Consider the following 17,489-nt stretch of genomic DNA (forward strand, 5'->3'; position numbering starts at 1 on the left):
TTGGCCGTTTCAAAAGACACCCGAGAGAAAAAAAAGTGAGTTTCATTTGTCCAGGTTGTCAGCTTTAAGTGACGAGAACATGTGTGTTTTGCAAGACATTTTTACAACAAGAAACCGCTGATGAGTCTCCATGTGTTCTTTCGGCCCTCAAAAGGGATTTCAAAACACACACAGCTCTATTGATGACTTGCCACGTATGACTGACCTGTGCCTCCACAAGTTCTCATGAATATAGAACACCACTCAAGTAGAGCTCATACAGGCGCCGTCTTAATTTTCCTCCCCCACTCTCCGAGGACAATACGACGTGCCACGGTACGACCGACTGTGTAAGAAGTGGATGTTGTCACTGCGGCGTTAACCATTGTTTTGTGGACAGATGTTTTTTTTCAGTTCAGTTTTTCGGCTGTCGCTATCTGTTTGGTTTTTTAACCAGAATTGACAATGATATGCTAGCGACCTGTCTATCACCTTGTAGCCCCACCCTAAAGCTTAACCTGCTTTATGGTCTATTTCAGCGGTCCCCAACCTTTTTTGAGCCACGGACCGGTTCCGTGTCAGAAATTATTTTCACGGACCGGCAATATAAATGACGTAATAAATATGACGTCATACAATTATACGAAGGGCATAAAGTGCCAAAACTACAACTCATCATTACGCCGAATTAGTGTGAGCCGTGCGCTTGTTTACCTGCAACGAGCCGCTAATGGAGACGGCGACACAGACGTGTGTTTGGTCCGCTGCTCCTAACCGAGTTCTGGTCGCTGTCATTAGAACACCGGCAGAGTTGTTGTGTGAAATGTCCCTTAAGGCCACCGTCATTTGCATCTCGAACACATTTTCTTCTAGCTCGGACGGGCTCGATTCACCGGGTGGGTTTGTTTACTAATTGGTTGCAGGTCTATTCTTTTGCAGTCGGGTCTTTTGTGGTTGGAGTACCGCTCAAACTCTTTTAAATGCCTCTTCCACCCGGTCAATGTCTGAAACATGTAGAATGTTCCGCTGTTCACTCGCCCACACAGCAGCGACTTTATCGGCCAACTTGAAAACAGTTGTCATTTCCCTGAAGTGACAGAATTCATTGAGCAGGTTGAATATGTTTTAAGATTATTTGTCACTGAAATGTGCCGCCAGCAGAGGGTTCGGCGCGTGAGACTCGCCTGCAGCGATGAACCTGAACTTTAAGACTCCTGAACGCGGCTCAGACGTACACACGGGTGTATCCGGTCCTTAAAAATAATATATTTTTTCGACTGATTAAAAAAAAAAATGTACAACTTTTTTTATTCACTTTTTTTCCGCGGCCCGTTTCCAACCAAGCCGTGGACCGGTACCGGGCCGCGGCCCGGGGGTTGGGGACCCCTGGTCTATTTGAATAAAAATGGACCATCCTTTACTGAATGAAAATTATGCTGTATTGAAGAAGTCTTGAAACTAGAGATAGGGACCATGATATTTCTAAATATTTCTAAATAATGATAGTCTTGACCTATTGACAAAACATGGTGATATTGTTGGCCAATATTTTTATAAGGAAACATCTACATTCATTGTCGATGCTGTTGGGAGGAAATCTCAAGGTCCTGTTATAGAGGAGATGGATGTTTTTATGATCACACTTGAAGTATCCATTTTATATCCAGCTGCCAATCACAGAGCCTTTTTGCTCATGACCACTCAGGGGGTGGTGGGCTAGTTGGACAGATACAGAGAGACAGTGAGAGTGCATTAGCCTTGTGTGCATGCCTCAGAGGACCCCCCCATCCCATGCGGCCCCAAGGGAGCCCATAGCAGCATCAAGTCCTCACAGAACAAGACACAGCCGACCAATCTGACCAAAATAAGGCTGGAAGAATGTTTCTGGACCCAAGAGGTTGTGAATAGGGCTTCAACTAACGGTTATTCTAATAATCGATTAATCTGTTGACAATTTTTTTTTATTAATCGGATTTAAAAAATGATGTAATTTTCAACCCTTTATTAAAAACAGAGTTCATAAGGTCATGGAAAACCTGGAAAAATCATGGAATTTTAAAATGGTTATTTCCAGGCCTGGAAAAGTAATTGAAAAAAGTAAAATTCCAAAAGTTTTGGAAAAGTAATGCAAATGTGTTATATTCATATGTTCATTTACAAAGTGTATATGCTGTGTGGTTTGTTAGTTTAAATACTACATCTTCTCACTTTTTGATATATGCACCAAGTTTTTTAACAAACTGTTTAGTCATGTAAATTTGGTTTAAAGTCTTGGACAACTATTGGTCAACATGAGTATGAAGCATGTCAAAAACAGAACTGACAACGCTTTACTCGCCTGAGTTTACTCGCCCGACTATTTGTGGTTTAATCGTCATTCGCGTTGGTGAGGGGGCGTGGCTTACCTTTGTTGCTTTATTTCCGCCATTAACCACGGAAGAATTAAACACTTTTTCTACGTTATACTTGTTGTTGAAATCCCACACACGTCGTAACATTAACATCCTCGTGTTTGGGTTCATAACATCACCCGTAGGCGCACACAGCTCCGTGAATGTCATCCACTCCGTGGGAATAACTGTCGCTTGCAGCGCTGCTAGAGCAGCAGCAGCCAGTTAGATTCACCAATGGTGGAGCGTCTCAGTGCTGATTGGCTTTCGCAACGCAGCATTATGGTCTTTCCTCTCCCTCCGCTCTGCGCTCAACTCAACTTTTTTTATACTCAAACATCTCCGCGACTTATTGAGTGGCGTAATAAACTTGCAACACAACGAATCGAAAATGAAATTTGTTGCCAACTATTCTAACAATCGATTTTTATCGATTCGTTGTTGCAGCCCTAGTTGTGAGTGTATGGCCAATTTAGTGGCAACCAAACACAAAGCAGTCAGCCCACATCTGAGAGTCATATTCCATGTATGTAATTCAGAAGTATGTAGTCCAGAAGTATGTAGTCCAGAAGAATTGAATGGTTGGGCGTAGTTGTAGTTTGGCATCTTGACTAAAGGTCAGTGGAATATGGCACATAAATAACATCAACATGTAATAGGTCTGTCAATTATTTTCTACCAAAATGAAATGCGATAATAACAACACGTTCAACTAACGCTGTATGTCCTTGTCTTACAAAACAGACCCATTTGAGCAATTTCCAATCCGCAACTATTTAGACGTTGTTGGGTTTAGGCATTAAAACTAATTGGCCTTGGAGAGGGACTAAGGCGGTCAAAACTTTGTTATTTGGCAATAATATTGTTTATTGTAATTATATATATGGACAAATACATTGTTATTATAATTTGCGGTCGACCCGCCGAAGAGGAGTGGCCAGAATTAAATATAAAAATGTGGGTGAATGAGGTGGATTTCACGATTCCGCAATTTTGTGTGCCCCATTTGATAATTTGTGTCTTTGCATTGATTTTGTATGTAATCTACCCGTGTGAACAAATTTTAAATGCTCTGTACACCAAACCAACCCAACTTCTTTCCTTAGGAAAACCTTAATAACCTTAAATGAATTAAGAATGATTATTTTAGGGCATTTTTTTACGTACGTCCTTTAATTATTTGATAAATCATCCTTTTGGTCTTTTGGTGCTCATTTTGGTAAAGAGATGTACAGTCAGACGACCAATGAAGGGAAACACAACGCCTGCAATGGAAAGTCCAGCTGGTCATCTTGTCCAACCAGCTAGTCATCCAGTAGTCAGCCACTCACTTTAACTCCAACAGGACTACTGCTGCAGTTAAGTTAGAGGACTTCAAGCTCAATCTCCCTGAACTCCATTCCTCACCAAGACAAGCACCAACGGCCAATTAAGATTAAGTAGCAGATCTCTCCTTCTTGAGGATGCTCTTGGGGCCTGACTTCCCTCGCTTTGCCATGAAAGAAGAAAATACTTTGAAATAAAGGCCTCAGTCTCAAAGATAATTATTAAAGATTTGAAGCTGAGGGGGCAGCGGTACAAAATAACCTCTTCACCCTCTCTATCCAACACACACTCATGCAGTGTCACACACACACACACACACGCACACACACACACACACACACCAACATGTTCCCCTCGCAGTGCCTCAGTCTTCACTGCAGGATAAAAAAACAAGTTCATGCACCATGTCATAATCAGCTCAGACAAGACTGAATATGTGGGAATTTCTTTTTTTCTCCAAATGGAATAAAGCAAGAGGAGCAAGCCGCAAACAACAAATTAAGCGTGTTAAACCACAAAGAAGAGCTCACCGGCTCCTTGCGATCTTGCATGGTTGTGTAAATGACTTTGATACATTTTGTCTCATTATTCTCCTCCTATAAGGGCCCTCTTGTTTAAGAGGGGAATGATTTTTACCCATTTACATTTGCATAATGGGCCGGCATGTGATCAGTGTCATGTGAGAGATAAGGACGTGCTATATACTGTCAGGATTTATACACAAAGATAACAGGTTGTTACTGCCTTTGACCTGAACTGTTGATTACCTTCTGTACACACACATTTTATATACAGTGTGTGTGTGTGCATATATATATATATAGAGAGAGAGAGAGAGAGGGAGAGAAAGAAAGAGAGATAGAGAGTATATATATATATATATATATATGTATATATATATATAAATATTTATATATGATAAATGAATCATTTTAAAAATGGATTGCTTAAATGGAGACCAATAATTCATGACCTCCTCCTTCCCCAATCAATTAGTTCGGATGAAAACCCTTACATCATTAGGGAGGGATGAATACCGGATTCGCATATTCCAAATCCGGTGCAATTATTTCGGAAATATTTTACTCATTAGCCTTCTACAAAAATATTTATATAATGACCAAAATGAAAGATTTTCAGAGAGTAACAAGTGTCGATGTATATAATGAGATTAAATAGAACAAGAAAGGACATTCTTGGCGAGTGTGTGCGTAATGTTCTGGGAGTCAAACGTCGAGACTGGGATACAATACACAGCCTCTGCTAAAGTCTGGCATGTCGTGCCGTGTGCGTCGGAGCGCATCTCGCTTCCAGTGCACCTGTTAACAGAGGACCACAACTCAGCCGCACCAAGGAGCACAAAGGCTGCGCTCCGTGCGTCACCCACCCGCTCAAATCCCTCTGTCCATTCCAAATGTGGATTCGTACAAAAACAGCAAAATATGAAGAGGGAAAAACAACAAACACAACAACAACAACAACAATAAGTGGGTTACTTACGCTGCTGTTCTGTCCTGACCAGTAAACCACCGCGTGGTTATGCGCAGAGTCCCCCGACAGAGAGAAAGTGCTGCTGGTCAGCTTGGGCTCATCCTGCCGGTTATTCCCTCTCGCTTCATCCCTGTTCCATCTGAACCCGGACTTGCCCTGCTTGTGGCCGTCAAACAATGAGCCCCGATCCTCCGGAGCATCCGCATCCATGCTGGTCCGGCCGGTCCGCCCGTTCTCGCTGAACTCGGAAAACTCAGGACCGCTTCTCTTCGCTCTTCGAAGGGCAGCACCCTCACTCTTCTCGGGTTCCCCTGCCCTCTCACTGCCGCGGGGACTTACTTCACTGGACCCCGATGCGTCTTCCTTTGCGCTAACTCCAATTAAACTGACGTGTTGAGGGAACTGGGGCACATCCTCGACAGAAACGACTGTCTCATGGTCGGCGTCCACTCCAGTATTTTGGTCGGGAACTGCGAGTTCCCGAAACTCTAATCGGATGTGTTTTAGGGTGCCCGGTTCTCCTGTCGGGTCAGTGCTCATAGGCCTACCCAGCTCCAATTCTTCCACGTGAAGTTGAACTGGCGACGCACAAGATGCGCAAGTTATCTCCGCCTTGGCATGTTGGAGGGTTTGAGCGGCTATCAGCAGCCAGATACCCAGAGATAAGTGCAAGCCTGGGCAAAAGCCAGCCCAAGTCTCCATCGCTGACAGAGATTTGGGGGAGTGAAAGACCGCTGGAGACCTTATCCGACACCTTAACTCCTTTCTCTCAGATCGATGTAGAATAACTGACGCCTCGTTTGTCCGTCCGGTTGTTTGGAGGGGAGAAAGTGCTCTTCAGCGAAACTGTTCACGTCCAAGGATCTTTAGTCGGGAAAGCCACCACACAGGAGGGAGGAGCTGTATCGCAGCCAGCTGCCGAGTGTGCGCCCGGAAGAAAGAGAGAGCGAGCGAGAGAGAGAGAGAGAGAGAGAGAGAGAGAGACCGTGGTGCTGAGTCTTCCTCCATCCTTAGGTTTAGATTTTACCAGGACACAATCTATGTATAAAGGATATATATTATATCTTGTTCTACAATAAATAAAATAAAAATAGGCTATGTATTTTTGTTACATATATTCTTATCTAATGCTTTTGTTTGCTCTCTTCAGTGTTTCCAAAGGAATACCTGTTAAAATCAAATGAAATCGTTTTGTAATTTTTCTCTCTCTCTCCGTAGTTACACATTTTTTTAATCTACTAAACTATGTTGAAAAAATATGCTATTTTTTTCTTCATATACATGGCAGACCTGATACTAAAGACAACTCCACCATATTAAGAGTATTTTTTTTATATTGCTCACATGCATTCGTCAAAACTGAAGTGACGTGTGGAGCAAACTTGTAATGTTTTTTTTTCATTGCAATCAAACAAATTACATTCAATGACCACATTTATCAAACCTGCAAAACATTATATCTTTGAAACACTTTTTTTTTTTAAGGAATCACTCTAAAAAACACAATTTCACGGATTTATACAGTGACTATATTAAAATATATTTAAAAAATATTATCCGGAATATTTTCAATAAGATTAAATAATCATTGCACAGCTGATTGATATTTCAGCTGAAAGCCTTCACAAATGTCTTTCAGTCTCGTTACAGGGACGACTTCACAATGTTTTATTTTAAAGACATGGATGAAGCCGACAGGTGTGTGGACAGAAGAGGGAGGAAGACTAAGACTGATGGTCTCTGTCAGTAACCTAGTCTGTAGCTCATCAATGTTATAAACCACAGACTCTTTCTGAGAGATTTTAAATTTCAGGAATTTTATTTAGAATCTTTTCAATTGTATTCTGCAAAAATAAATTATATTAAGATATATAAGACATCAAGTATATTTAAGCTATTTGTTCAATTTCTGGTTCATTCTTGTTACGTATACTGTATAACAGTCAATAGCACATTGTTATTCCTCTTCTTTAATGAAATCCTGTATTTTCTGAAAAGTCATTACAATTTTAAAAGTAAAAGACTGTGAGGAGTTTTGAATAAGTGGCTTCAGTATTAGTAAGCTCGTTAGTAAGGTATACAACTTTCATCTTTGATAACTGTTATAGTTATAGGGCTGGCTCAGGTTCATAGTTAGGTCTGGCTCAGGTTCATAGTTAGGGCTGGCTCAGGTTCATAGTTAGGTCTGGCTCAGATTTATAGTTAGGTCTGGCTCAGGTTCATAGTTAGGTCTGGCCCAGGTTTATAGTTAGGTCTCGCTCAGGTTTATAGTTAGGGCTGGCTCAGGTTTATAGTTAGGTCTGGCTCAGGTTTATAGTTAGGTCTGGCTCAGGTTAATAGTTAGGTCTCGCTCAGGTTCATAGTTAGGTCTCGCTCAGGTTTATAGTTAGGGCTGGCTCAGGTTTATAGTTAGGTCTGTCTCAGGTTCATAGTTAGGTCTCGCTCAGGTTTATAGTTAGGTCTGGCTCAGGTTTATAGTTAGGTCTGTCTCAGGTTCATAGTTAGGTCTCGCTCAGGTTTATAGTTAGGTCTGGCTCAGGTTTATAGTTAGGTCTGGCTCAGATTTATAGTTAGGTCTGGCTCAGGTTAATAGTTAGGTCTCGCTCAGGTTTATAGTTAGGTCTGGCTCAGGTTAATAGTTAGGTCTCGCTCAGGTTCATAGTTAGGGCTGGCTCAAGTTTATAGTTAGGTCTGTCTCAGGTTCATAGTTAGGTCTCGCTCAGGTTTATAGTTAGGTCTGGCTCAGGTTTATAGTTAGGTCTGGCTCAGGTTAATAGTTAGGTCTGGCTCAGATTTATAGTTAGGTCTGGCTCAGGTTAATAGTTAGGTCTCGCTCAGGTTTATAGTTAGGTCTGGCTCAGGTTAATAGTTAGGTCTCGCTCAGGTTTATAGTTAGGTCTGGCTCAGGTTTGCCTTGGACCAGCCCTAGATATACTGCTATAGGCCCAGACTGCTGGAGGACTCTCCCTCCCCTTTCATGTCACAATAAAGCACATTACTAACAAGACTTCTTCATCAATTATTCATCGCTGTGGACTAGTGTACACCCACTAATTTCCGACGCACCCTGAGTCATTATTTTCTGAAACTGTGCCCGTTCTCAGCTCAAGGACAGAGAACTTCCTTGGGAAAATAAAGGCAATGGAGCCCACAGATTGATTTGAAGGGATTTAATTGTGCAAACAGATGTTTCAAAAACCGCTGTGTCTTCATCAGAGTCAACCCAACGATAGGATCATCATTTATAAGTGTTGTTTCTGTCATTGTGCTTTACTCCACCGCTGCAAGAGTTCGTTTTGACAGTGTGAGTGAGATGAAAAACTGGTGCTGCCGCACGTTGTGGTTTGGTTAACACTCCCTGATGGATAAGGAATAATTGGCAAGGAGTTCCACCACTTCTCGGGGAAATAAGGCAGCACCTAGGGACATACAAGAGAGAGGGTCTAGGGAGGGAGTTCTGGGATCTGAAGAGTGCGGATGGCATGGTGATATCAATGCAGGAAGCTGTATTGTGTGTGTGTGTGTGTGTGTGTGTGTGATTGTGTATTGCAGTCCATGCAAGTTATTGATTTGCAGGTAACACATTCATTATTCTTAGTTAAAGTGACCACGATTATATCTTATCATTTGTATCACAGTGAAATGTTTATGTATGATTAACATGAACGTAAAATAATACTTTTTAAAAATAAATAAAGTCTTTGTCGTAAACCAACACTCAATAGGTGGTAGAATGAGTGGAGACAGTATTGTTTCCCGAGGGGGACTTCCATATACTGCTGAGGTAGACTTTATTCAATTATGCAAGTCTGCTTTAGTCAATTTCTTCAAAATAAATTGACCAAACAAACATACATTTTCTGTGAAAGACTTTCAAACTAAACTTTCTATTAAATTTCCGTTTTTACCGGAAAGAGAGATGCACACTTGGCTGGAGTAGTGTGATAGACATAGATTCCCATGTTACCAACTGTTGACTGTGTGTGAGAGACAGAATACAAAGTTGAAATGTAAATTGATCAATGAAATATGGAACGTTTATTTTGACAAAGTCATGTCTGTATTCCAGAATTCTAAAGAGTTTGATGAACTCACAAAATAAAATAGATACCCTACAGAGGAAGCGGATAAAATACCTAAACATTCATAGACATGCCACAACCTGAGGGACATTGGTTATTGAAATGTAGAAGACAAATGTGAATGAGTCTGTATGAGTGAGCGATGCCTAAGTGGAGTTTGAATGTTGTGCCCTCATCTATTAAACTGACTCGTCACCAATCATGGAATACTGAGGCTATGTATCGTATCAGATATCAGGCAGAGGCAATCATCACAGCATTAGTATCCACAGGTGTCTCTGTGTTCCACAACACAGACACTTCAAAAGGGTCTGTTCTGGAACGAGTGTAGAGGAAATGTCCCGGGATATAATTGTATACTTTGTATTATTATCTAAATGATGTATTAAAGCAAAGTGACAATGTTAAAGCGGTGGCCTGACGAACTTCAAGAGGATTATCGTCTGAATCTGAGGCTCTCCTCGATTCTATGGAGCTTCACTTCACTCTCACCGCTCCCAATGTTTTCAGAGTAAAAGCTCTAAGCACACAGACACAGCAGAAATGGAAAGCCAATGCACAGTGGAACCTTTTCCCGCCTTCATGTCAAGCATCGGGGCGATTGTAGTGGGGAATAAATACAGGATCCTGTGCCATGGACAGAAGAAGTAGGGCAGATCTTCATCATTGCCCTCCAGTACGTTCCTACGGACGCGTGCAAACGATTCCTGGATACATCTGATGCGACGGACGCTTTCAGTAATGAGCAAAAATAGGTTTATGATTATCATTGGTGAACTTAAGTCGAGTCACGCTGTGAATGCCCCTGATTTGCATGAAGTAACCTTCATATTGTCATGTGGTTGTAATGAGTACCAATGCTTTTTGAACCTCAGTTAACACAGTGCTGTTCTAGGTGAGCAGTAAAGACCAAAGGTATTCATGTCCGAATAAAAGTGAGTTAATGCTACCTCCACGTCTTCCTCATCACACACTACTTCCTGTATCTCCAAATCGCCACATCGTCTTTTTGATCAGATAGCCAATGAATGGTGAGCGTGGAGATGACCATCGAATAATTAGTGACAAGCTGGTGAACACAGCTAAGCATTTAGCAGCTAAAGAGCCAGACATTGTTTTCTAATAGAGACAAAAACAGCTAAAAGAGAGTTTTGAACTTACATTTATCAGATGGAAAAAAACACATCTCCGAACAAATGATAATGCTGTTTTAACACTGCCGGATGAAAACACAATGATTACTTTGTTAATTAAAGTATATATTTCAACTTTTAAATAACTGATCATTTAGCCATATAGGCAAGTAAAGTATTCAACTAAACAAATATGTGAAGGAATAATTCCTCTTTGGTTGAATTAGTCTCAATGTAAAATGGCCACTAGTCTCTTAATTCGAAAGAAATACACGTATGTGCTTCCCTGCTGATAAATAGAACATGTAAGAGTGATACCACTGTTACATGCGTGCAGTTAACATCAAGCTGGATCCAGCAACTAATTAGCTTGTTTATCTTCGCATAAAGCTGCTGTTCACAGAAATGGAATAAAACATTTTTTACACTAACAATTTTATACAGATTCAACACAAGTGGAATGATATTATTATTCTCATCTAAAGTGGATGGGCGTATTTCCTCAAAGGGACTAGAACGATCAGGCCACACAGGAAAAACTATCAGCAACTTTGATCAACACAGATACTGGGACTTAGCACTGAATTATTTCAGATAGAGACATGGAATGAGCTTTTAATGAAAGTGAATGAAGGTTCTCATCTCTTGTGATGATGCCATTCATCAATTACTGTAGCTTACTAATGAAGTGGAAATTACTAATCCCGTTTAACGATAAAACAGATGGAATTTCTCAAATCAATCCAAGTAAGATGTATTTTGTAAGTTGGCAAAGCCCTGGACCAAAAATGATGTGGTACGTCGACATCTCAGGTACCCACACAGATGTATCTCACAGCTATAAAGAGCAGCTAGAGGATATCACAACGTACTTTTACATCAAAAACTGTTTTTATTTGAAGCACTTTTCATAAGTGGCATAGATGCCTATACCATTAAGTGATTTAAGGGCATGTGGGTGTTAATGATTGTAAAACCAAGAATGAATGATTGATAAGAGAGCCTCAGAATACGAGCTTGTTGGCAAGAAAAACTTTTAACGTTACTTTTTGAAGGCGGGCTGTAGACAAATCATTTAGATTTGTTGTTAATTCATTCTTTCAAAAAAAATTAAAAAGATTAACTGTAAACTGTACATTCTAACCAGAAGGTCTAATAGCTATTTCAAAGCTGTTTTCAAACTGCCACCAGCATTCTAGTACAATAAATAATTTATGTATGTACTTATTTGAAGCCTAAAAGTTGTTCAAACAAAAATAGACTCCTCCCATAAAATACCCAGCTTGTCTGAGAATGCTAAAAGCAAACAAACCAGAAATATTAAACAGGACGTGACCTCAGTGTCAGACGTTACGTGTTGGGTAGTAAACATAACACATGCGCCATTTTATTATATTGTCAAGCTGTTTTAAAGAATAAGATATGGGTAGTTGTTGAACTTGACACGTGGATGGTCTGAAAATGTCAACTGGCAAGGATTATTGAAAAACATACATTTTAAAAAGCATAAAATAACCAATAACCAAGAATTGTAACTTTCACTAGTTAGTTCTGGCCACTTGCCAAAGAAATAAAATGCAGACTAATATTTATATTTGAATACGTTTTTCAATCTAAAGTTTTAGGGCTTATAAAACCACCTGTGTTTCCCTGGTAATGCCCGAGAGTTCTTTATTTACCGCTAAATTCATTTCCATCCCATAAGGTTCTCATGCTATGCAAACTTTGTTCACTGTTCCAGCAAATTGTTCCTTCAATTAGTTTTGGCAATGGAAGATATTCCTCGTCCACTCGGCTCGGAGAAGCCTGTGGCTCAGCTAACGTTATGCGAGCGAGATACAAAGTGAATAACATTGTGCACTGTTGACACACAGTTCATATTATTGTACTGTTTAGCAACAGGACTAGCTAGCTATCCATCCATGTCATTGTTCTCAACTCAATATAAATATGTTCAGTTTAATAGCGAATGGGATGTGAGATGATAGTTTATCTCTTCAGGGCTGCTGCTGCCATCGAAGGTGCCCCGATAACAAACACAAAAATAGACACAGACACATATTTGGTGGTGTACTTATAAGGATATATATATGATAGTAATGTTCAATGTCGCAGATAAAAAAAAACTTGGACTAAACAATGACAGTACATATCACACCATGCATCATTACACCAGCTTGAATATTACGCAGTATACAGCAATAAGTCAGGACCGGTATACTGTTCTCCTTCTTCCCTTTATACATCCATGAAATGAAAAGAGGACATATCTTTTGTTTCATCTTTTGCATCCTCTGGGGGGAAGCTGGTCTCTGGCACATGACAGCATCAATATGTGCCACCACATCATTATGGGAGAGCCATCTCCACAGTGCTGCTCTGGGCCCCTGGAGAGAGCTTCAGCCATGACTGTTTTGCCTGATTCATATATATTATGGCGTTGACGCGCATAAGCCTCAATAACAACCTTTCACATCTGATGGGGACTTTGTCCAAGTCTTTTTTTTGATGGTCATTGACCAGCCTGGAGTCAAAGCCCAAACAAGTACTTATCTAACATTTCACAGGCCCACACAATGGCCAGGCACTCTTTTTCGATTTGGGCGTATTCTGTCTGTGCGTCGCTCAGACGCCTGGAGGCCTCCGCGTGATGCCCAGACTGCTGTTTCAGGCATTTTTCCTTGCCATTATCCCAGATGGGAGGCGGCAGAAGGCGTACCTGCTGTCCTTGTGCAGGAGAATGTGGTGTAACCCGCTTTCTGCATTCAATAATGTGCAGATCTTCTACCTCTCAGCTCGGTTCAGCTTGCTGAGGGCTGCTCAGCAACAAACCTCCCACTCGTGGGGTTTGAGAACCAGCACCATGGCAGTGCACAATTATGTTGGCTGAGTAACCTTCTTAATGATGCCTTCACTTACCAAGCACTGCAGTTTTGTGATTTCTTTCACAGCTTTTGAGCAACATCTTTTCTTATCCAAGTGCTTGGGTTTAACACGTCTCCCACATTCCTGTATTTTGTGGCTGCTGCAAGCTCTTTTTCTTTGGTTAGCCTTGGTCGGGGAAGAACATGATGTTAGCCAGCTGGCTTTCTGGTTGGTGGGTCTGACCTGCTTTCACAACATCTCTGCCCAGCACAACTGTCCGATGACCTGCCACAGCATTAAGTCCACCGTGAGCTGGAACCAACGGGAGAGGACTTTGTCCTGTATGTCCTCCAGAAGGCGATCTCTCATATGCTCGTTTCTTTTGTTCACAAACTCTTCGGTCAGCTGGCATATACAACATCTTAATGTACATCTCTGCCGTTTGGCTCCATTGATAAAAAAACATCCCCACTCGTATATAATGTTGCACCGAGGAATAAAGCAGTCATACATTTTGAGATCAACACCATCATCATTTCCTCATTAGCCATGAATTTTAAGGAACTGAATATATTTTTAGCCTCGCTTGCCATTGGAGAAATGAGTGAACTCGCCTCAATCTACCTTTGTAGCCTTTGTTATATGGACGGGGCTGCAGACATGACCATCTTTCACTTGGCAACAACCATGAGCTTTAAAAGGTAAAAGAAATGTAATGAATAAAAAACAAACTGTTGGATTCTGTGGAGAATGTGTTAAACAGAGGAATATGGTTGCTTGCCAAAGACAGTGCCAACTACTTTCACTGTTACCATGGAATGGTTGTAACAGGCTGTGAAAGGAGCATCAAATGTACTTTCGTGTTCATGATAATATCGGATTGTTCAACGCTTTACAGTCAAACAGACCATAAAGCATAGTATGCTATAGGGTGGGGCTAACTTATGATTGACAGGTCTCTTCCCAATCAGAGCCATATACCGTGTCGCTACGTCACTCCTCCGCCATTCAAAGATGATCATCTGTTGCAAAAGAAGCTCAGAAGGTGACGTAATACAAGATGGCGATGGCCAGAACGCCAAACGCAAGGCTTCAAAGTGGCAGTCCACAACCAATAGGGCGCCACAATGAAAAACGTCCACTTCTTACATGCAGTCACAGACCGTTGGGAATCTGATCCTGAGGGTAAGCCCGACTCCTCGCAGGATCAGCAAACTTGTGTTGCCGATTATTTACACAAATCCAAGAAGTTATTTGTTTTAAAAATGTAAACAGAAGATGCTTAAAGTATAATTGTTCTGCTGCAGACCGATAACAACAAAGCAACCCTCCAGGGTTTGCTTTTCCCAGTTTGAGATGATTAGTCAAATTGAATTTGCCATAATAATAAATACTAAATTATGAGTAAAAGATTTCCAAATAAATCAGGATTGTAAGGGTCTGTTCTGTGTCTGTTCTGTGTCTAGTCTTTCTACTCTGTCTCCTCGGTGTCTACTGTGTCTTCTCTGTTTCCTTGATCGTTTCATCCCCTTCACCTGCCCTCAGCCTCTCCTGTCTCCTTGATCGTTTCATTCCCTGCACCTTTCCTCAGCCACTCTCGTCTCGTTAACGTCTCATGCCGTACACCTGTTTTCCCTCCTATATATTGTGCCACTCTTTCCCTTGTCTGTTGCTGGATTGTTGTCTTTTTTCCGTCGTCCTGTGTGTCGTGCGTTTATCTGATCCTGCCTGTTTCGACCCTGCCTGCCTGCCCTGAACCCCGATTCTCTTCCTGCCCCTTTTCGGTCTTTGTTGTTTTCTGTGTGGAAACGTTTGCCTCATTAAAGAGCGCCTTTTTTTGTTAATCTACACTGACTCCTCAATTCCTCTGCGCATGAGCTCCTGCACCTCGCTACCTGTGGCGTTAGCCCTGACAAGGATATTCACTCAAAGAAACCAACAGGATTTATTTCTTAACCTCTAACCGTCCAAACACATGCATATGGCCAAAGCACTTATTGTAAACAAGTCAGAAGGAGTTGACATGAATCAATGCAGCTGGAGGAGATGGCAAATACTCAAGTGTAGGCAATCAAGCACTGTCAGAAAACATGTGATATTTGGAGTAGGCCCCTGTGGCTTTCCTGACACATTGAGCCGAAAGGTCAGGCTTTAATAGAGATTCCTTGGACACGCAACTGTCATTGACCTTTTCCTTTAATAGCAGGTTATGGCTTGCCATATGCTTCTATAGGGGCCCAAATGTACTCAATGACGTACAAATACAACGAAGTAAGTTGCTTGGGTGGTCATTAGGTAGTGTACGTTTTTAGCTTTGCATGACGTTCAACAATGGTGAAATGCAGTAGCTTTTGTCTTTACTATATTCTATGTTTTTTGTAACAAGACTGTTGCTTGCTTTTGCTTCCAAATGTTAACGATGCAGTCCAAACACATCATGCTGTCAGCTTCTGATATGGGAAGACACTAAAATCAAAAGAAACATTTCACAATTTTCAAGAATTCTATGACTACAAAAATAAAAATCTATTCACAGAGACTTTCAGTCTCACATTATGATTAGCTGACTAGTATTGTAATGAGTGCCAGTATGTCATGATCTTGCATGAGTAGAACTCGCTGAGGAATTATGGGATAGAGCTATTTACAGGCTTCCCATTACTACCTTCAAATGTAAATGACATGTGTGACAGATATCATGGCAACACCTGTGACCTCAGTCATATGTTGGTTCACTTCCCTAAATTGCAAAACGTTTTAGCTTTCAATCTTGAGTCATAGTTACAGTGACATTCGAGCGGTGAACCATTCCAAGAGGAGTTTCAGAAAAATTCTTCATATCTGGACAGTTAAAAAAGCGGGCGGACTTATAGTTCCCCATAACAAGGAACTAGAGGACGGCCTCCCTCCCTTCATGCTCCCAGCCTCTTAGCTCCCAGCATCCCAATTCCCAGCCTCTTAGCTCCCAGCCTCTTAGCTCCCAGCCTCTCAGCTCCCAGCATCCCAATTCCCAGCCTCTTAGCTCCCAGCCTCTTAGCTCCCAGCCTCTCAGCTCCCAGCATCCCAATTCCCAGCCTCTTAGCTCCCAGCCTCCCAGCTCCCAGCCTCTTAGCTCCCAGCATCCCAATTCCCAGCCTCTTAGCTCTCAGCCTCCCAGCTCCCAGCCTCTCAGCTCCCAGCATCCCCGCTCCTAACTATTGGACTCCCATTCACCAGGTTGACAGAAACATAACTCAAGAGCAATGCTCATGTGCCTCCATGTGTACATGGGCATCTCCTTGCCCACACTTAAACCATATGCACTTGATAAGGTAACTAGAAAATGCATTTCCTTCTGAAAATGCGTTGGAATGCTAACATTTGAAAGCTTGAAGCTGAAAAGTAAAAACAAAATTGCTGAAAAAGGTTTGAAAATAGCTGAATATGAAATGAATAACTGAAAATGTCTGAACATAGCTGAAATATGAAATGATTAACTGAAAATGTCTGGAAATAGCTGGAAATGTCTGAAATATCTTTTTTTTAAAGCTGAAAATATCTGAAATATGAAATGAATAACTGAACATGTCTGGAAATAGCTGAAATATGAAATGAATAACTGAAAATGTCTGGAAATAGCTGAAATATGAAATGAATAACTGAAAATGTCTGAATTTAGCTGAAATAAAAAATGTTTTAAAGCTGAACATAGCTTAAAATAGCTGTCAACAGACAATAGGCTGAACATAGCTTAAACATCTGAACATATCAAAAAGGGAAACTTCCTGCTGAAAATGTTGAAGCACAAACATATTGGGTGGAAATGTATAACTGAAAAAGATAAGCAAAACTTTAACTTCTAAATATTCAAAGATATGAATCACAATCCAAGAAATGAGAGAGAGGGGGAAAAGTCAGACGTGAGATCAAGAGAGAGAAAGAAATTGAGAGTCAGAAGGAGAAAGATAAACTAAGAAAGAGAGGGAGAAACCAGAGTGAAGGATAGACGATCTAAACACCGAGTGGATTTTCTACAAAAGCATTTGTTAAACCCTGTAAAAAAAAACATGATCAAATCACCAAAATAGTAGAATCAATAGAGCGGAAAGATTGAGCCGAACGCGCCGATATGTTTGTGGGTTAAATGAGACCTGAAAAACTCAAATGCTGGTTCTCCTCTATCTCTCCATTTAAAGACACACGCGCACGCGGCCACACACGCGCACAAATGTTAGTCTGTGTGT

The 17,489-nt window shown here is 41.2% G+C and overlaps 1 protein-coding gene across 1 annotated transcript in view; it reads right to left on the reverse strand.

The window, feature by feature from the left end:
* sorcs3a (sortilin related VPS10 domain containing receptor 3a) overlaps nucleotides 1-5,888 on the reverse strand; it is a 259,289-nt gene extending 253,401 nt beyond the window's left edge. The window contains exon 1 of the mRNA XM_056408465.1: nucleotides 5,196-5,888. Within this exon, the coding sequence (XP_056264440.1) occupies nucleotides 5,196-5,888 (693 nt within the window). The remainder of the gene's footprint in view (nucleotides 1-5,195) is intronic.
* Between the last annotated feature and the right edge of the window lie 11,601 nt (nucleotides 5,889-17,489).

Source organism: Pseudoliparis swirei, chromosome 24, assembly GCF_029220125.1.
Source record: "Pseudoliparis swirei isolate HS2019 ecotype Mariana Trench chromosome 24, NWPU_hadal_v1, whole genome shotgun sequence".
Taxonomy (NCBI): domain Eukaryota; kingdom Metazoa; phylum Chordata; class Actinopteri; order Perciformes; family Liparidae; genus Pseudoliparis; species Pseudoliparis swirei.